General features: G+C 39.6%; 1 protein-coding gene across 1 annotated transcript in view; it reads left to right on the top strand.

Annotated features, from left to right (window-relative positions):
- Nucleotides 1-21,807, top strand: part of LOC111226783 (X-linked interleukin-1 receptor accessory protein-like 2) — a 153,696-nt gene that overhangs the window by 77,063 nt on the left and 54,826 nt on the right. The window contains exon 6 of the mRNA XM_022752094.1: nt 15,145-15,219. Within this exon, the coding sequence (XP_022607815.1) occupies nt 15,145-15,219 (75 nt within the window). The remainder of the gene's footprint in view (nt 1-15,144; nt 15,220-21,807) is intronic.

The raw sequence follows: 21,807 nt of genomic DNA, 5'->3' as shown, positions 1-21,807 counted from the left end.
AGGGCAGACTGGACGCGACAGTGACTTGGTATCGGAAAGTGACGAGATGGACCTGGCTCGCTGGTTAGCATTCTAACTTCAGTAGGAGAAAAGAAGTGATGGAAATAGTAGCAAAACAAGAAGGTTGCTTGACATTGTAACAGACAGCTCTTGGTGAGTAAAGAAAAAAGGTTTGATGCTGAACTCACAATGTTTCTTCTAGACTGGTTAGTCAACAGCTTCTAATGCCAACACTGGCTATGCAGCAATAGCAAAACTTACCAATAGCTCCTTTAAAGTACTTTTAAAGCTCTGAATAGTCTGAATGTGAAGCCAATCATATCATCCTAGTCTTTTTCATAGCAGAGATTTTGACTTGTCACGGTACGAAGAGTGAGACATGCACAACCATCACAGAGAAGCTGAGGCATCTAAATGGAAGTCAGTCACCATTCACGTAATTATGTTATTGCCAATTTTACTCGAGGCAGAACAAATTTAGGCAAAGATACATCCATGTTGAAAGTGTTTACAGTTGAGTAGAAGAAACTGTGTCTTTCCCAAGGCTTTATAATTCAATAAACACGTAAACAAGGGGGACGTGGACAAATATAACCAAGAGCTGGAGTTCCTGGAAAGCTTAATATCAGTCAGAGTCCGTGCTAACACAGACACAGGCCAGACCCCCGCAGACTGTGCACATACAAAGTGCAATGCTAGCTACAACATGTACATGTGCCAACATGTACACAGTTGGTATTTTGCTTTTTTTGTTGAGCACCTTAAGCTCTGATAAACCTACTGTTCACTACCTGCCCTGCACCAAACAGCGGACTAAGTTGGCAGCCAGCTGGTGAACACTGGGGAACATCATATAAGATTAAATGGAATATATTCCCCTCAGGAGTTCATGGAAAGCAAAACACCGCTAATAGGAGAGTGACTATTGGACTTACTTGTTGTCTGAACAGCTTGTTGTGCTGCCCCCAAGTAGCCAAATAATAAATTTGTCCAGGTTTAAGGAAATTCTTCATAGGTGTCTTTGCTCCACAAAGCCTTCCCAATATCAATGCATAATTTTCACAACAATGGGATACCAGGTATAATATCCTCCAGTAGCCCCGAACCTGGAGTGCTCAGCTAATTAAAAGCAGGAGGCATGTTAACACCTGCCACCTGCTCTCTTACTGTTGGAAATGTCTTAAGAATTTTAGTGCACAGGAAAATCTTTGTTCACCATGAGATAAGTTAGTTGTCTTAGCTTTAAACTAGCAGTGGTTTCAAAAACGCCAAAAAACAACTAATACTGTGAGATTCATGATACATTAAAAGGTCATATTTTTCCTGCAGCACTGACATTGATTTTCAAATCTAAGTGTTTATTGTGTATTTATGAGCAGGTGGCTTCAGCATCGATTAACAAAATCCTGCTTTTACATTTTGGATCAATGCATCATTGATTTTCATGATGAATATGTATGGCATCGCATTGTGTCCCTTCTCTCTTCTCTTTATTTCTGTGTGTGTGTGTGTGTGTGTGTGTGTGTGTGTGTGTGTGTGTGTGAATTTGAAGCATATATTTCATGATGACAGATGAATACAACATTGACCAACAACAGTATTTAATGACAAGGATATCAGAGATGTTTATTGTTAAAATGTAAAGGTTTGAGTAATCACCCATCATGCATCACAGCAAGGCTGATACTGGGCCAAGGGACATCCATTGATTAGGAAGTGGGCGTGTGTGTTTGTGTGTGTGTGTGTGTGTGTGTGTGTGTGTGTGTGTGTGTGTGTGTGTGTGTGTGTGTGTGTGTGTGTGTGTGTGTCTTTCTGTATTTGTCGCTCTGCATGCATGTTTAAGTGGGTGATATGCTTACCTTGTTCTTTGGCAGCCACCTCTATCCTCATTTGTGTGTGTGTTAGACTGAATGGATTCTGTTGTCATCTCCCAGTTTGCCACAGGGCTTGTTGCAGGCAGTCACTGGAAACAATGAAAAGGTTTGAGCCAAACTTCAGGACAAGATTATTGAAATAAAAACTTTTAAAGCCACAATTTGCAGCAGCTTGCAACAATGTGATTCATGTGGCACCGACAGTGAGTGTTTTACACTGGGCGTCGAGTTTGTTTTCACTTGAAAGATAAAAAGTAAATTAATTGAGAGGTGTGGGAGAGAGAGAAAAATGTTTCCCATCATTCATCCAATGACAGACTCTCCTCTCAGGAAATGAAGTGATATTTAATTCAGAAAATTCACAGTCTAATGATGGAAGATGAAGGTGTGTGTGCACATGGTGAGGGTGGTTTGTAAATGTACAGTTTAGTGACCTCGCTACTGACAGAAAGTGCAATTGTGCATGTGTGTGTGTGTGTGTGTGTGTGTGTGTGTGTGTGTGTGTGTGTGTGTGTGTGAGAGAGAGAGATACTTTGTCACTATCCAGACCTCGCTCTATCATTTTCAGTCTTCATTTACTCTCTTTCTATGTGCTTGTTAATGTCTATGTGTTGAAATGAAAAATGTATTAATGATTGAATATGGCTGAGACAGTGACAGTACATTGACTGATGACAGAACGTGCAAGCTCATTATTAAAGGTCTTATCACCTCTCTGCAGACACAGTTAAGCACACATGCACACACACACACACACACACACACACACACACACACACACACACACACACAGACCTCACTTCTTGTTCAATGTCATATATGCACTTGTCATCATAATCAACATTTTGGCCCAACTGACCTTTTTTAAAAGTTGTACAAGGATCTTTGTAGGTCTAGGTTAACTGAAGTACCAGAAACTGACACATACCGCCCTTAACGTAAATATTGTATAATATCAAGAGAAAATCAAAGAAAAGGCAGAACAATAAAGAAAAACCTTAGTCTAATTTTTATAGATCCTATACAATGTTCTTGTTGAGCTTCTCTCTCTGTCACTGCTCACACATTTTCTAATCTGCACTAATCATTAAGGATAATTCAGGTTTACTACAACTTTTATTTTCTTAGTTTTGACCCTCATACATGGCAGAGATTCAGGAACATTAGATTATTTAAACCTCTCTATTTAGAGCTAAAACAAAACCTGGGGGGGGGGGGGTTTAAAACATGTAGGATTGTGACTCTTTTTGTTTCTTGCTTCTTTAGTAACAAACTGACTTCAGCAAAGTTGCTACATCCTCAGATCTTAGCAATTAATTTGATGATTACGATGTCATGAAGATATCAAAAACAAGACTCAAGTTGTAATTAACTTTGATATATTCTTTAATTAGGAACATTTAACACAACATAACAATAGATTAGCTGTTTAAAATTCTTACAATAAATTAAAAATGGGTTTGGCTGTTTTAAATAATAACCTAATAATAACGTTAACTGGTCAATACATACATTATCATTATTATTTTCATTTACAGGCTTCTTCCCCACAAACACAGGCCGAGTGTTCAGTGTGTATCTGCGAGGTGCCAGTGATTTAAAAGACAATTTAAAAGTTGTTGCATTGCTTGACACTTAAATATCCCACCTGCTCAGTGTGTGCCTTTGTAAGAGAGGTGGAGATAGAGAGAGAGCACTATAGCCTACAGATAGCAGAAAGATAATTAGCGAAATCTCCATGGGTGGTTGAGCCACCCCCAGCCCCCTACGCTGGAAATAGTGTGTTTTCCCATCCATGCTGTCAGTGGGACCAGAGGCAGTTAGGTAAGAGTCCCTTAACTGATTTAAATCAACTAATTAGAATTACTAACTATACAGTCTCAAACACACACACACACACGCGTGCGCTGAGGTGGTGGTGGCTGAGCGACAGAGTGGTAGCGATGCCAGCTGTGCTTCTCGAGGAGCTGGTTCATACTGTATGTAGCTATGCACTTGATTTCCATAGTTTTGGACTTGGATCCTTCTTTTCATTTATCATATTTTGCTCGGTTTTCTGGTATCATGTTAGATCTGCCTGTGGGAGTATTTCAGCTGGTGACGTGGGGAGAGATCTCAGGGGTCAGAGGCAAATGGGTTTTCCATTGTTATCCCCTGAAGAGCAATTTACCCTCTATCGAGACTCATCAGCTCGGCTTGGATTCCACTTTTTACTTTAAGTGCATTTGTATCTGATGAAATTAGATTTTAAATGGGACAATCGGTTTCATGAATCATTTGCAGAACCTTTTCATAGTGACAGTGTCACATTTATCATATTTATGTGTTCCTGGAAAAAGTGATGAACCCAGCTGGGACCCTCTTGCACTTGTTGTTCAAAGCGTTTACCATTAAAAGTCACAAAGCATTGAACAACAAGTGTGTTCCAACCAGGTTCAGGTTATTTTATTTGTACCTGCAGGTAGATTTGTTTTGCAGCAAGATGACAACATCCAGTTTGGCACCAGATTACAAAACAACCTTAACATAACACAACACAATAAGAATCAGATAAATGAATATATAAAATAACCTCTAGAACCAAGGTAAAGGCAAGTTTAAAACCAAAATAGATAGTGCTAATACATAATGCTTCAGTAGTCAATGTGTGTCTTGTTCAGCTCAGTGATAGCAGCAGGAACGAAGCTGTTTTTGTACCGCTTTGTTCTGCACCTCTGGACCAAAAACCTGTGTCTGGAGGGAAGAGGCTGAAACTCTCTGTGCAAAGGGTGAGAGTCATTATTTAAAATGGAGTTAGCTATCCGCTGTACCTGTCTGGTGTACAAGGATGCTGGGTAGGGCTGTGACTCTCCAATCAGTCGACTAGACCATTTAACGATATGGTTTAACGAATTTCTTTCCTTCAAAGATGCGTGACCAAAACATGACACCAAAGAAAAGGACAAAACTGATTCAATAAAAGCACGATAAAACGCGGTCACTATGGTTCCATCAACGTGAAAATATGAAGGTTTCCTTAAACAATGCAAGCGCTGATGACCCTTTTTGCACACAGCTTTACAATTAGCTTGAAAGCTTGTCGTCAATGATGGTTTTTATAAGATTGCACACATTCAATGGTCTGACTTTAATGACAGTAACTTTGATTTGCGTGAGTTTGCCTCCTAAATCAATGTGCATATCTTTAGTTTTTGATATGTTTGTCTGGAGGTAAAATTCCTCACACCACTGTACAAACTGATCAATGACCAGGCCGTGGCTGGACTCATTGTGATGGAGCAGACTAACAACAACAGAATCATCTGCATACCTTATGATGGTTCTGTTGTTCATCGCTTTTTAGTGTCCCTTGGAAACACTTGCGTTGTGTCGTTAGTATCCGCTGCGCATGTGTTGTCAAATTGATGAAGATGTTTTCTGAATTTGTAAGTCTCTGTCTATTTGCATGTGTTTTCTTGAGTTGCAGTAGTAGGAGTAGTTCCCTCCTTTCTCCATTTTCCCTGTCCACTAGAGAAATCTAACGTGCTTAGACTTAGTAGTTAGATTGAAAAATTAACGAGCCTGCATCACTCTCAATCTCTCGCCTCAAAGATACACCAGAGAACAATATCTACCAGTCAAAAGTCACACGACACCGCCTACATCCCCCTACCTCCTACGATTCGCTACACTGAATCAAAATTATAGCACACTTTATTAATACTTCTGTTACATTTTCTTCAAAAATCCCTCAGCTTCAACAAACCGAATGCATAACGAGGTCGTATTTTGTAGGGAGGACGTTGTCATGTGATACTACATCCTCTGTAAATGTTAGACCAGGCTCTAGCCAGTTTAAGTTGTTCAGCTGGTTCCTGTCACATTCAAGCTCATCAAGTGCTGTTCATCTTCCTCTGTGGCCTCCTCCCCTCCCCAGAGAGCCCTTCATTTGTAATTTATGCCTTTAATCATTCAGCTCTATGTGCAGAGTTAAGGGAGAGCGCTTGTTTCCTCCATCGGGGCGTCCCTCCAGTGTGGCGCTGCTCCGGAGCAGATGGTATCTGCGATAATGCTCTGCGATGTATACGCCGATGTGCGTGTGTGTGAAAAGAGAGGTGTACTTTGGTTTAATGTTTCCCCTACCTCAGCACTTGCACCAGGGTCACATTAAAGACCATCGATCTCACACACACTTGCTTTTCATAGTGTGTTCCACCCTCGGGCTCTGGCTCTCTCCAAAGAGTTGCATCAGAAATGAGCATATGTATATTTCACACAACACCGGATCATCATAATGATATCACCATAAAGCTGGACTTGCGTCATCCTTGCTATGAGTCAGGTTTTTGTTTCTGAGAGGTTGTTTTTTGTTTTTTTTTTAGTGCAGAATTATTCACCCTACACTGGAATTCAAGAATGCTTCCGTCAAGTCTGATTTCCTATATCATTTAAAGAAGTACTCCATCCTGTAGGTAGTTCAGCCTTTTTATTGTATAACAATAAAAACAGCTACAAAAGTTATCCATATTTCTGGTATGTTGTTGGCACCAAAGCTCAATGCTAACACAAGTGTGCACCAGTACAGGCTCCATGCTATGTTGAGGGACAGTGGCTAACTCTAACTCTCAAGCTAAATGTAGTTTCATGTTGGTTAGAGTTTACAGGGTTCTTAGCGGCACCTGCTTTCCTCGTCACTGCTTGAAAATGATGATAGACAGCAGATGGTACCTAATGGAGTTCCTAAACCACCATAACACCCTAGTGAACTCTGCTTTGTATTCTTGGCAATCTAATGTAATGGATTCAGGATTGGGTATTGGTAATTTTATCGATTCTGATTCTGCTTATTGATTCTGCTTCTTATCAGTTCCCTATTTCAATTCAAAAATGGTTAAAGAGGTCAAACAAAAATCTAAAAGACTAAAATTATTTTAAGCTTTAATCGAACATTTACAAAGTAATTAGTATTTACTAAAAATCACCATCTTTCCCTGATCTTAGCCAAAGTGTCTTTGTTGCCTGAACCTAACCACAGATGGGGCTGTGGAAGCGAACCCCGGTCTGTAGTCATGAGCAACATTAGTCATATAGTGTTCCACCCTTGTTATTAGACTAGAATACTAGAGTGATGTGTTGGCTTGGTAATATTACTTACCAGTAATCTTATTAGTGTTTACAAAGACCGACATCCACGATCTTGAGTAGCCTGATCATGTGTTGGCTAAACTTGTTAGTCGATCTCAACATGTGCAAAATTCTCCCACACTACAAGACATGTATGCAGAATTATCTTCTGCTGTTTTAGTTTTCCAACATTTACGCTATATTAACAGTATATGATGCCTATTAGGTCCATGATCCGGGCAATACACTTCAATACAAATGACAGACTTTTACTGCTAGACATGATGGGGAGGAGAGTTTCCATCATGTTTTTTTTCTGGTGACTACTTGTGTGAACTACTCAAAGTGAAACAGACGAGCTGGTGATCGACTCAAACACATCAATTACTTTGCATCTATGTTCTCATGATACTAAAAATGAGCCATTTAACAGGACGAACTCAAAAACATCATTGACGTATATACCCGTCACTCAGAAGGAGGCAGCAGACTTCAGCTGACGCACATCTCAAACAGAAATTATCACAGCATAGAGATAAATATATACACATGACAAACACATATGCTCCCTCTCTCTATCGCCTCTCTCTCTCACACACACACACACACACACACACACATACACGCTGGGTCACAGACTAATACATAAAACCCTGCATGCACCAGACATGCAGTAGTTTGCACATACAGTATGAATCTACACACATGCTCACACACCTACACAAGTGCATTTGCATATCAGTGGGTTTATTTTGTTGGCGTGCATTCATTCCCTAACTCATTCCCTATCATGTGCAGGCCCACTAAGCATACGCACACACAGACAAACAAATACACACACACACACACAAACACACGCACATGCAAGCAATCTGACTCTGAAATGGTTTGTTTTTAATGACACGTTAACTCCCCATCCATTTAGAGAACATAATGATTCACAAATACACACACACACACGCACACGCACACACAGTCACACTTGTAAAGAAGATGTACTTTCACATACACACACACACACATGCCCACAACAATATGCATTCACAGTGAAAATATTATGGCAGTGGTGACAGAGCACTAGCTGTGATGGGTGGAAAATTATTTGTGAGATCTTAAAGAGGTATGAAATTGTCAAATATTTTAACACCCCTCCTCTGCTGTGTTGCTTTCATGATTTTTCTGTTTTTTTGCAAAAACAAAGGAAAAGCAAACAAATGAGTTGTTTTGCTGGTTGATAGACACCCCACCCCCGCTTTGCCTATTTTATCATTAATCTATTTAACATCATTTATGGGACGGTTGCATATAATAAGAATCTGGCTATTTGCTTTGCAAATATATATTGAAACTGTTTTATTTACTCCTCAGAATTCACCAAAAACCAACAAGTCAAATCAGAGTGGATTCTGACAGGAATAAATGAGTCTTACTGTGAATAGGGCATGACATACAAGTCAGAATGTATCAGGACTAAACAGAAATGTCTCTCGCCTCTCTGCTCCGCCAGACATTTCATAATTCCCCAAAAGGTCAAACCAATTTGATTTACAGAATATAGTATCTGATTATACACACTGAACAGCACAAAGTGTACACATTTGTCACTGTTGGTTTTAAAAAATAGAAAGGCTGACAGTGTAGTTTAGTCCAAGCTGTTTATTCAAATACATTGAGTACGGACCTGAGGTTCACATATAATACTTCAATTTATTATTTCCATGAACATTTTATGCTACTTTCTATTTCTCTTCCATTTCATTTTAGGGAAATATTGTACTTTTTACTCCACCGCAATTTTTTGACTTCTGTGGTTATGTTGTATATTATCTTTCATAATAAACATGTATTAAATAAGTTGCGCTATTTTACATAAAGTACCCTAAAGTTGCCTTTTTACCCAAAGTGGCAATAGTTATCTTAAGGTCCATATTCACCAGGTATGACAGTAAAATGCTGTTTACATGATAAAGCTTCAGTATTAATAATAATTCAGTAATGCAGTAATATATTGATGATAATATGTTGATATTTAAACTTCAGGAAGCGGTGAGTTGGCATAAAGAGTCCTTTGATACTTTAATACTTGGCTTACTTTTGAGCTAAAATAATTGAAATTTTATTTTTGACTTGCTTAAATGTAGTATAATAGTAACACATATAAATAGTGTGAAAGTCAATGAACCGTTGCAGTAATTTACACAGCAGTTAGCTAACAATAAGCCACCAAAAGCTACTAGTCATACCAGACCAAGTACAGCTGTAGCAGCCAAACCCAACTGCATTAAACTCAACAAGAGTGTGTTTTATTGGTAATTGATTCAACTTTTCATTTATAAGAGAAGCTTTCTCTTCTTCAGTAGTTACATATTGTTGGTGTAAAGGTAGCCTCTGGAGATTTAGACCACTAGTAGTGCTGTTGTGTAGGGTTAGGGTCATTAGTGCGTTAGAAGTGATAGTAGTGTTTGAGTGCGTGCCAGTTTTGTTTGTATCTAATCTGCGCATGAGGATGCACTTGCATGCACATTGGGGTGTCGCCACACACATTCCTGCCAGTGTTTTCAGATATTTCATAGATTTTTAGATGGTAATGCACCAGCAACATGCAGGAAAGAAGACTGCAAGTTCCTTTTAAAAAAAAAAAAAAAAAAAAAAAAAAACAGCTCTGGAAATGTTTTTGCTAGACCTTAAAGATGTGTGCAAAACTTTTTTTGTGTTTAGGAGAAAACTTGTACAAAAACCATAACGTTTTTTTGGGGTTTTTTTTCTTCCTTTGTGTTTAACTTGAACCAAGACTTGCCTCTGTGTTCATTCATCAGCATATTAATCAGTTAATGTATAAAATATTAATATAGATCCACAGCACTTGCATCTTCTTTTTCCGAGTGCACAGCTCTCTGTGGCAGCCCTTATGAGTTAATACTTTTATAATATGTCTCTCAAATGAGGAAAAGTCTCCCATGTGTGACAAAATGAAATGTCAAAGATCAGATTAGATAGAAAGTGTCAGAAAGCATCAAGCATCTGAGGTCATTCCATTTGCAGTACAAAACATCTTAGGACAAACTGTAGGAATAATTAACATCGTGCTGAGTAAATGGTGATATAACTATGAATTTTGTTTTAAATGTTACGTAATGTCCTCTCGTGTTCTCTTGTAATGGAAATGTTTCTCATGTTGAGAATCTGTCTTGAGATTTCTAATGAGAATTGAAAAAAACGTTTCACTTGGTCCAACACACAAACTGTATTCATTCCATGCATGGAGATAAAGACTGCAATAAGACAGTGTTTGTTTTAATCTACGTGGAGCACCTGGAGAGCTGAAATTATCAGATCAGGATCATTCAGATAGTGTCAAAGTGTTCTTAAATCATGGAAAAGTTAGTCAAATGACTTTCAAATGGTCTTAACTTTCTGGCGCTCACATACATTCATATCTGATGACACGCATGCACACATACTCAGCGGCAACTTAACATTCAAAGGAAAATACCAGATTTACATCCCCTGTTGTGATTGCAGTAGGAGATAAGCACTAAAACAAAGTTTGACTACTCTAAGGCCTGTCTACTGATTATTTCTCTGTCTGACCTGAAGAGCTGAACCGCACCACACTGTAACTGAACAAGGCAGTAGGTGCATATGAAGCACCACTGCACTGTGATGGCTAGTGTGAGTATTTGTAATCTAGCCTTGGTACAGTAGTCGGTTTTGTACTGTCAATGTAAACTATTCAGGTGTAGATCATGTAAGGTCTGAGTTTTTTTTAACAGAAACATACAGTATATAATGTCTTTGCACTGCCAAATTGGCAATTTGTTGTAAGTAGTGGCAATATTTGACAAAAGGCCCCTGTGTATGAGGTAAGACTTTCTAATGGCTCACAGTCAAGCAGGTTTGTAAGCCACAGTCACTGCTAGTATCAATTTTACAACTTGATATGAGCATTTCTTGTAATATCACTGACATTAAGGCCTGAAACAATACGTCGAATGATCTGTCAGGTCAACAGAAAATTAATTAGGAAATATTTGATAAATGATTAATTTAAGTAATTTTTCACAGAAAAGCTCCAGGCCTCCTCAGGCTCAAGCTTCTCTAATGTGAGAATTTGCAGCCTTTATTTTGTTTCACTATAAAAGGAATGTCTTTGGGTTTTGGACTGTTAATCGGACAAAACAAAGCAAGACATTGGAAGACATCAACTTCATTCGACATTGTATAGACAAAAAAATTGATTAATCAAGAAATTAATTGGCAGAATATATTGCTACATACGTTGCTGTTTACCTACTACTATACCAAGAGCCCCGGACATTGTTGTCCAGGGATAACTAGCTAGGAGATAAATAGCTAGCATGCTAACATCAGTACAAGAAAAGAGGTGATAGCAATAGAAGCAAAAAAAAGAGCTAACATAGTTGTTGCTTTCCACCGCTGCAGAAAGCAAGTAAAGGAATTGAATTTGATGTGCAACTCACAATCTTTCTTCTAGAGTGGTAAGTAAACAGCTGTTAATGCTAATGTCTATGTAGCAATAACAAAACTTACAAAAAGCTCTTTTAAATTTATTTGCTATGGACTACAGCAGAAATTTCACTGGATTATCAGATTATCTGATTTTCAGTCTCAGTTTCTATATCTGAAGGTTTCCTTTTTTTGAGCATCTCTTCAGACATCACACAGTTGTGCAAAATGAAGCTACAATAAACTGTAGAATTTCTATGATGTTGTTTTGATCTATGCAAAACTTATGTCTCAAACTGCTGTAGCTTTTACCTATTCATGGTTCCACAGAGATGGGAGAAACTCAGCCAGTGCTTCTAACCTAATGGCGCTCCACACATACACCACACTTGCAGACTTAGACAAAAACACACTTTCCACATCAATAGCGTGCTGTAATTTTGAAGACAAGCAACCATTATAAAAAGTTCAAAGATCTCAAACGCACGCTTGTGTGTGTATGTGTGTCTCTATGAGGCGCAATGTTAAAAGTAAACAGGAACCCCATCATTATCATCTATTCACCACAACACACCTTTTGATATTCAGATTTTTATTCAGGTTAACACTGACCCCAAACACTCACATAGACAATCTTCTTTTGCTCTGACACAAAGTTGGCTTTGTGTATTAATGGCACGTGGTGCTGGTGCATCTGCCATCATCACAGATTTTTGGTAATTTCCTTTTCAGTTGTGCTGCTGCAGAGATTTTCTGTATTTCAAAGAAATACAATTTACCTAAAAAACACAAAACAGTAAGGCAAAGTTCTGACTGGGATCTGTTAGGTGTGTGTCATTTGATAAAGACACTGAAGTATGTAGAAGAGACGCATTGCACCACTACTTAATCACTATGACACAGCTCCTACTGTGCCTCCTTCTCACTCTGACACAGTCAAGTTCACAAAGAGTCACCAGAATACCAGGCAGGTGCAGGCTAATACACCTGTGTGCGCCCAACAAAAAGGACACATCCAGTTTAAAGCCATGAAAAGCCATGCAGCATGTTGTGTCATAAAATGAAAACTCCTAAACAGACGGCAAAAACTACATGAAGACAGGAAAGGAAAGAGGATGTATATGGTGTGAGTAGAGGACAGAGCAGGAGAGTAGTAGGTCTAGGTGAAGGGTTGTCTCATTAATCTTAAAAAGGTTCAGCGGAACCTTTAGAATGCAAATGAAATGATCAGTCTTATCAGAGAAATGGAAAGAGGGGATGAGTGATAGAGGGTTTGACAGTGTTATTGGAGGAAAAAGCTGAAAAACAGGGTGGAAAAGGAAAGAAAAGAAAAGAAATGAAAAGAAAAAAGGAACCCTGCACCTCCATAGGATATTTTTGTTGCTTTGAAAACCACAGGAAGAGCGTTTAGACCAACGTGGGTGTGGAAGCACCTCCGAACACTGTCCTCGCTTACCTCGGACATGAACACTGAGCTTTGTTACTGTGGTTGTTAGAGTTATAGTACAAAAAATATGATTATAAGTGGACCAATTTAAACACAGAGCAGTGGAGGGATTATGACTCATTATCATTTGAACATACTGTACTTTAGAGTGCTGCACCTTCATGAGCATGCATTTTCTAAAGGATTGTTGTTTGAGCACATTTCTCTTCCTAAACATCTGACATTAAAATAAGTTTTAAATGGCTCATCTTCACATGTTGCAACTCTAAAGCCCAAGTCTCTGAGGTTTAAGGAAAGATCAAACCAGATGACACTTTTCAAGTGGCATAATTTTCCCACTGCCACACATATTTGAGCTTGGTAATGTGGGTGAAACAAGACTACAGCCATGCTAGCTGGTCTGTAAGGCTGTGTTCACACACAGCAGTGCTTTGAGCTAATTGATCAGTATCAATATGCGTCAGTAAGCTAACATGCTCACAATGACAATGCTGACATGTTAATGTTCAGTAGGTATAATGTATCTGTTAGCAAGCTAACATTTGCTAATTAGCACTAAACACCAAATACAGCTGAGGATGATGGGAATGTCAGTTAGTTTTCAAAAAAATACAAAAATATTGGATGAATTAAAAATTTGAACAGATGGTGGCACTAGATAAAATCATCACCAAAGTTATTACAGTTCATCCTGCGGGTGGTATGAATGTCTCACTAAATTTCATGATAATCCAGTCAACAATTATTAAGGCATTTGACTCGAGTGAAAGTGTCAACCTCAAGGTGGCCACTAGAGGAAAGTCATTAGGATGACTAATGAGATAGGACAGTGTAGAGTGGCTGAGGATCAGGGTGCTAGAGCAGGTTGTCCACTAATCACACGTTTGGCGGTTTGATACCCACTTCTTCCTGTCCACATGTCAAATCGTCCTTGGGCAAGACACAGGACCCCCTGGTGGTATGGCCAGCACCTTGCATGGTAGCTTGCTGCCCTCAGTGTGTCTGGGTGAATTAGAGGCAAATTGCACAGCACTTTGTATAAGAGTGATACATCAGTTTAACCATGGAGGATTCATCATCTGGGGACCATAAATGTCTGCATTCAGATTTCATGGAAATCCATCCAATAGTTTTGAGATATTTCAGCTGGAACAAAGTGCTGGACAAGCAACAGACTGAATGACAGACTGACATTGCCATACAGCAACCATGGCTAAAATATGTGAAATTAATTTCTGTTCTGTAGTTCTCCACTACCTGCTTCAATGTCATGTTTACACCAGAAATGACTTACCAAACTCAGACACAGGACAAGTTGCATGTACTCTATCTTCAAAGTAGAATGGAAATACTGCAACACACCAGAGGATTATTAGACACTCTGAGGCAGAGAGGGGAAAGGTGTTGGACAGCTACAAGCATTGGTGCTCAGAGTCCATTGAGGTGAAATTGAAAGGTGCTTCAGGTGGAGGCAGAGAGCGTCTGTTTGTCATCAGAGTAGAAACACAGTCAGTCGTCTTGTTTGTCCACAAAGAGACAGACAGAAGGAGGAAAGAAATCATTAGATGAGACAAGTGTACAATGAGCTTCCTCTGTGGCTGATGCAGCGTCTCGTAGCTGTGACAGTCAGTCTCTCCAGTCTCTTTATATTTGGCTTTGTGATTCTGTAGGGCAGTGAACAATTTGTAGAGCAAAGGTCAGATCTCTACCTGGATTTCTCCTCACAAAACAGTCTAACTGTGCAGCTCTACAGCCACGTCGAAAGTGTGTTCTTCAGGCTAACCCAAATCTCAGACCTACATTGTTATATGTTGCATTTTCTATATGTATTTCTCACTCTCCAATCCTTTATCCAAGCAGAACTGCTACATAAAGCAGAGGTTGGGTTCAGTTTTGTTTTGTCTTGATTGAAAAAAAGAATACCTCCTATTGACATTTGGAGGTGCCGCCTGCCATAGTGAATGACTGAAACACTCAATGTTATAACTTTTCTTTTTCAAGAATTAAGACATAGTGATACATATTAATACTTGGATGGATATGATGAATGTGTCTGTTAATTGAAAAATAAAGTGGGTTTTCTCCTGTACCTTGGTGGTTTTTAGATATGTAGGATTTGTTATATAGGAATGATGAGCCCATAATGAGATGCTATATCCACCAGAACCAAAGCTCATTAGTTTAAAACTCTAACTCACTTCTGATAATTAATCTTACCCTCTGTCTATCTTTCTCGCTCTGTTTCTCTTACAGCTCTCCAAACCACTCAGCCTCCCAAGGTCCTTTTCCCCCCAGAGAGGCAAGACACAGTGATAGAAATCACACCTGGTAAGAACCAACACCTCCTCTCTATTTATTTATTCTAAGAATTAAGTGGTAATCCTTGAGGTCCTCATTTTAAAAATGTCTCCATCTTTGGTGTGAAGTGTTCATTTCTGTGGATTTTTCTTCATGGCGTGGCATTTCTGTGCCCTACCGGGACACTGCCATGGACACTTCAAATTTTGCCCTGTCACAACAGAGGTGGTCATCTCAAGTACAACTATAGCGTGACCCTTAGGTGTAAACCCTGAAGCTGGAATTTTACTTGATGCAAGGGTCACTGAAATGCTAAAAGAAAGAAAAACACAAATCTTTTCACTTATACAATTGACAGTGGGAAGGTTCACCTTGTTTTGTTACTGAATATTACATTATTTTGTGCAATTGCCACATTTGCATCCTTCAATCACTGGGATACAGAGTGGGGGGTTGCATCAAGGAGGCCTACAGTGCAGATGGATTTGCTACATGTGTTGCAATTTGCTTCAAGTTGTCCTCACTCTCAATGAACTCCACCAGCATCTTAAACTTGTAGGAGAGAAAAAGTTGCCCAAGTTGACGAGTCACTGTTCTGATAGCTCCATAGCCACCATTGTCAGTACATTTTCTAAGGGGGCGCATATGGCGTTGTTCCACGAAAGCCCCACAACTATAATTCCACCTTGACCCTGTGCGTGGAAGAGGCACCTCTTTTCTTTCTGCCAATGCCACACAGATTTGGCTGATTTGAATTTTCCATTCATGATCATCCCATAGGTGGAGCAAGACCTTTTTTGCAATGAAAGACCAGGTGGTAGACCCCAAATGATTAGTTAAAACTTATATGAACTATTGTAGCTATGGATTTAATGTAATGCAGTTATAATATATTATAGCTTTAATTTAAAGAGAATTATTGTATTAAGAGAAATAGTGACTGTGTCCCAAGATTGTGTCCCATTTATTCAAGGAAAGGTGTCCAAATCTCCCACATAACCCAAAAAAGTTCTGCTAACATGCATGTTTTTGCACCCACAGTGAAGAATGTTATTTGGTGATTCTGCAAAACCATAAAATTCGGCAACCCCCCCCCCCCCAGTAGCCTAATGACGTACCATCATAACATCCACAGTTCAACTCCTGGCAGGAGGACCTTTGTTGCAGCTCAAGCCCTTCTCTCTCCACGTTTCCTGGCTTCCTCAACACTGAATGCTGAATCGAGTCAACCCCCCCCCCCCCCCCCCCCCCCCACCCCCCCCCCCCCCCCCCAAAAAAAATATCTTTAAAAACGATTTCTTTCTTCAAGTTCCGTGCCTGGCAACGACAGTATGGTTCAGATTGGTCACAATCATGTTTATGGTATATAAACTGTGATGAAAGTTATAGGCATCTGAATTGATTAAGTTGGTTAAGTCTATATGAAATATGATACAATTACGGTCACTGTTAATGAGAAGGCAGATATAATTGAAAATATGTAACAAAATGTAAACTGTGGTCTCCCACATTAAAGTCAGATTCACTGCGCCCCCATCCACCACCTCGACCTCTACACTCTTCCATTTTGCCTCACTACATAAAGGGTACACTAGCTCCTGCTTTGGCACCGAGCTTTGTCATTGGATATAATGATGAGCTGTGGAGTAGTTCAATATAAATGTAATAACTGGGGATACTGGACCAGCAGTAGATTGGCATCCTTCCCTGACTGGTGTTGGAAAACTTGCTTTACCGTCACTTCTTTCGTAGTGATTATGTATTCCTTTGGCGCAGGCGTAGGTGTCACATGATCTGCCAACAAATACTTTGCTGAATGCTGTAGGGACATTTCCTGTGTCTATAGGTAAGTCAGAGGTCAGGTTCATCCACAGAGCAGCCTGGAGCTGGTAGGGATTCAGTGACTTGGGTCAGACAGCTGAAAGATGGTGCCTCTGTGAGCACTGCGCCGCTCTGCTGGCCCCCTGCTCTCTGCCTGTGTGCGCTCTACCCATTCCAGTCCCGCTGCGTTTTTGTTCTTTTATCTCCTCTAGTCAGCGATTAACAGTGACTTATGAGCAGATATGTACTCAATCCAATTTAATTTGAGCTAAAACATTTACAGAGTCCGCTCAGGACTCGCTGCAGCGCGCCTTATCTACTGATGAGAACTGGCAGACAGTCAAAAGCATGACATTTTCAAATTTAGTCTTTTCACTTTGATTTGTCTTCACTGGGTGATTTTCAGATTGAGAGTAAAGGATGTTTCGATTGGCAACTTACATCAACCTCAGAGTTGTCAGTTTAGCTCCGTTAGCACTAATTTGAAAGCAAGAGGAAATTAAGTTTCTGCTGGGAACGTGAAGACAAACCTATAAGCTGTTTTATACAACAAGAAAGGTCTGATGAACAAATCTAAGAATGAAACAAGGAGACAAGAATGTCTGAACTGAAGGGACCTCATTAGGATTTTCTTGTGTACAAAACAGTGTGTGTTGTTCTGCTGTGGGCCCAGTTGGCTGGCTTCCTTGCCAGCTGTGTGTGTGTGCTTGTCTTTGTTTTTGTGTGTGTTTGTGTTCAAGTACATACGTGCCTGTATTCATGTGTGTGTCCTGCTGTTCAGCGGTCTCTTTGACAATGTTTGCACTGTAGGCAGAAATGTGTTTGGATCTGTGTACGTGTGTGTGTGTGTGTGTGTGTGTGTGTGTGTGTGTGTGTGTGTGTGTGTGTGTGTGTGTGTGTGTGTGTGTGTGTGTTTGTGTGTTTGTGTGCTGTGTGTTTCCATTAACTCCAGATTGATGTAGTAACAAATAGGCCCTAAGGCCTCTGTACACTGATTGCAGCAGGGACACCTTTTAATGGGCACTGCAGCTTCACCCCCGCTACACACATACACACACACACACACACAATCTCACCTACAGCAATAAAGGCTGCACAGTAAGACACATATGCACACACACACACACTAACACTCACACAGTCACAGTGTGACCCTGTGGTACATTTTTAATTATCATCTTGTTTTAACCTGAGGGAGATTTACATCAGCAACCACAGTCATGTTGTTCATTTTCCTCTTTTTCCTCCCTCTCTCCTCTGCCTCCCTGTTCCTCCTCTCTCCTTTTACTTCTTCATTTTTTTCTTCTTCATCTCATTCATTCTTTGTTTCCCTTTTAACTGTTGGTTCCTTTTCTTCTTTATATTTCCCCTCTCTATACCACCCCACATCCTTCCTCTCTCTCCTCTGCTTTTCTTATTATTCCATAATGCTGTAGGTTATAAACACGATTCAATAAGCTCATTGTTATTATACTAATGTGGGCCACAGGCAAAAGGAAAGCTAGCTCATAATTAAAGATTGATTCATGATATAAATATAAAAAAAAAAAATTTAAAATACAGAATAAAGAATGATGCTGGTGGAGGAGATATTTGCACATCCCCTGGTAAATTCAGCCTTTAAAACCCCACATTGTGTTGTGTAATGCACATGCAGTACTATCACAACTATCAGCAGCTTAGAAAGTGTAAAAATTGCTAAGAATAAATACATAATCTAAATGCCGGATGCATTTGTTAGATGCATTTACTGTACTTTAACGAGCAATAAGATTAGGTCTCGTGCTACAGGTCCACTCTTGGGTTAACAGTAGTACAATATTCATTCTGCCTTAAGAAACACATTTGGAATTCATTTCTTCTGATGAATTTTCTGTCATTTTTGTTGCTTATTAAACTTACTCACAGTGCTGAACGTTCAATACCCTGTGTTCAAGCAGGGATACATGAGGAGTGACAGTAAATTTAAAGATGAAAATACTGATAAAAACTCAAGTTGTTTGATAAACCTAAAGTTATTCAGTGGTCATAACTTAAAACATAATAAATTCACATTTTTGGTATTGTGAGTCAGAAGAATAGAGGTGACATAGCCAACTGATGAATGTAGACTAAAGAGTAAAAATGAATGTGAATATGAAACCGTTGATTAATTCTGATAATTTGATTAAATTAAACACAATTTGATTTAATAACCGTGCGAAATGTTCCTTTCATTCATCACAAGTTCAACAGATTGTTGGGGTTCATCATTTACTCTCTTTCCAGTGTTCTTGGACCTAAATGTCAATCATATTTAAAGCCAGTGAGGCTCAGCTAATTGTTAGACTGTTATATGATCGTGTCGTCTATCCCTCGATCTCTGTCCCCAACCAGAAGCTCTTCTAGTTTTTGACCCCAGACTCCAGCTCCTCCTCTGTCCCCACTTTTCCTTCTTCATCGATTCAGCATGGTTCAGTTGGATCTACAGGTAAACGTGGTTATGTGGGTGTAACAACTCCTAATACTGTGCCTGGGCTGGCAAGTTCAAAAACTCTGACATATGACTCAAAGCTTCTGTAGTGAAAAGTCAGACTAGGAGGCTTTATAGCAAAAAACTAAAGGTAACTTTTAATGAAGTTGTTGCCTAGCAACCTTGACAATATGTAACATTTGAGGTTTTAAGGCCCTTGGTTTTGTTATACCGTTGTAGCTGTTCAACTGAGCTGAAAACCAATAGTGTATTCCAGTGGTGATTGCTCTAAGACTGCAAGGGAAGCTCAGCTTCCCCTAAAATGTCAACAAAATAAGTGGTCAAATATGTACTGTTGTGTGTACATTTCATTGACTAAATATGCGTTAGAACACGTTCATCTTTTGTTCAGAATCAGCTACTTATCACAGGTAACCGACACGACTTCCTTCTCATTCATCCCCGCAGCGCCACAGTGCTTTACACAGTGTAGACGCCGAGCGTCTACTGACTTCAATGGGGAAGCACAGAGTGGATTGTTCCACTGCAGCGAAACTAGACGGTCATTGGCTAAATGCTGGGCTTTGTCCCGCCCATCGGACGCTCAGCGTCTCTGGGGGTCTATGGGGCAGTGGGCTGGCCCGGACGCTCGGCTTCTGCATGATGATTGGATGATCTGTCTGAGGCTGAGTCCCTTTTTGATTGACAGCGAAATGAGCGAATCAGCGATCTTGAAGTATAAGCATCCACCGGAGCATTTTTCAAGTTTTTCATTCCGTTGTTCAGAGTTGATCTGGAGACGTTACTGATCCTCAGCCACTTTGTCTTTGTTAAAAACGACTAGCATTGTTGGCTGTCATATTATTTTCATCACTGATGCGCAATGAATCTCGGGTTAGGTTGGACTTTAATTTGTAGTTTTTAAGCGTCAGTTTTTGTCTGGATTAAACAAAGAAGCTATAACTAATGTCGCATTAGCGGGGCTAGCTGTTTCCCCCTGTTCCCAGTCTTTGTGCTAAGCTAACCGTCTACTGGGTTTACCTTCATATGTACAGTTACACATCTAACACATCATGTATATGTGAAAAAGTCAACTCTACCTGGCAGGAGTGAGTATTAGTCCGCCGCTGTCTGCGTTTCTCCTCTGGGGACACGCTAACTTGTGCAGCAGATTAGATAGCCTTCATGGAAAGTACACACAGACAAACACAAGCACATACAGTATAGAGGGCAACATATTGTGTGAGTATTAGAGCCTTTTGAAAATCAAGTGCACACACACAAACACACATGTCTGGAACTAGTAGACACATTCATGCACACAGTGGACAATTGCAAACACTACCTCTGACTACAACAGAATCTAGGAAACAGATTATAGATTAATCAATTAATCAACTAACCAAAATGAACTGACAGAAAACTCATCGTTGATATAGTTTTAATCTGTTACTGTCACTTATTAAGCTAAAATGGCAAATGTGCCACTTCCAGCTTTAGATTGTCTTTAGATATTGAACTGTTGGTCAAAAATTTTACTTTCTACTTGTTGAAATGACATGTAATGAAATGATTACTGACTTAATTGAAGAAATAATAGAATGATTAATTGATAAAGAAAACAGTGATGCATCCACACAATCAGGGAACCATGTTCATAGGTACTTTCTGTAACACACACACACACACACACTCACAGCAGTATTAAGTGCCAGTGTGAGGTTGGCTGTGAAAGGCAGGGGAAGATAAGGAGGCAGGCTTTCTGTCTTTTCCTTCTCTCTCCCCTCTTGTCTCTTTACGTCTGTCTTCCTCTGTCCCCGCGAGGTGTCTGCCTCTATCTCACTTTCCTTCCATCTGTCTGTCTTCCCTCTACCGCTCTCTATATTTCTAACTGTCCCTTTGTCTTTCTCTTTCAGCCCATTCAGTCTTTTCATTCAAGTGCTTTAAAATGGTGAAGCGTTGTGTCATTATTCCCTTTCAAACTGTCACAAAGAGATAACGTTAGGTGGGAGGGGTACAGGATGAAATGAATGCAAGGAAGGTCTTTATATTTCAGATTTTCATTCATGAACGAGCCTTGGGTTGTGTTTGCAGTTGTTAGTCATCTTCAGACATGTAATTCAGAGCAGAATAATGCAGCACAATAGCTCCAAAGTGTCAAATTGTCTGCAACAATAATGCGCAACGATTTATTCATTTATTTTTGCGTGCCCAGTTAAGGGTGATAAACCTTGTTTTTGTAATAAAACCTAAATAAATGAGAAGGTTAAAGATGGATTAAAGTGGAAAGTGAAATGGTACTTAGTAAGTAGGGAGGAGAAACGGTGAAGAAAGGAGGGTCAGAA

Source organism: Seriola dumerili, unplaced genomic scaffold (genome assembly GCF_002260705.1).
Source record: "Seriola dumerili isolate Sdu_G_001 unplaced genomic scaffold, Sdu_1.0 BDQW01000161.1, whole genome shotgun sequence".
Classification (NCBI taxonomy): Eukaryota; Metazoa; Chordata; class Actinopteri; order Carangiformes; family Carangidae; genus Seriola; species Seriola dumerili.
Note: the sequence above shows the minus strand (reverse complement) of the source record. Positions and strands in the feature narration are given on the sequence as shown.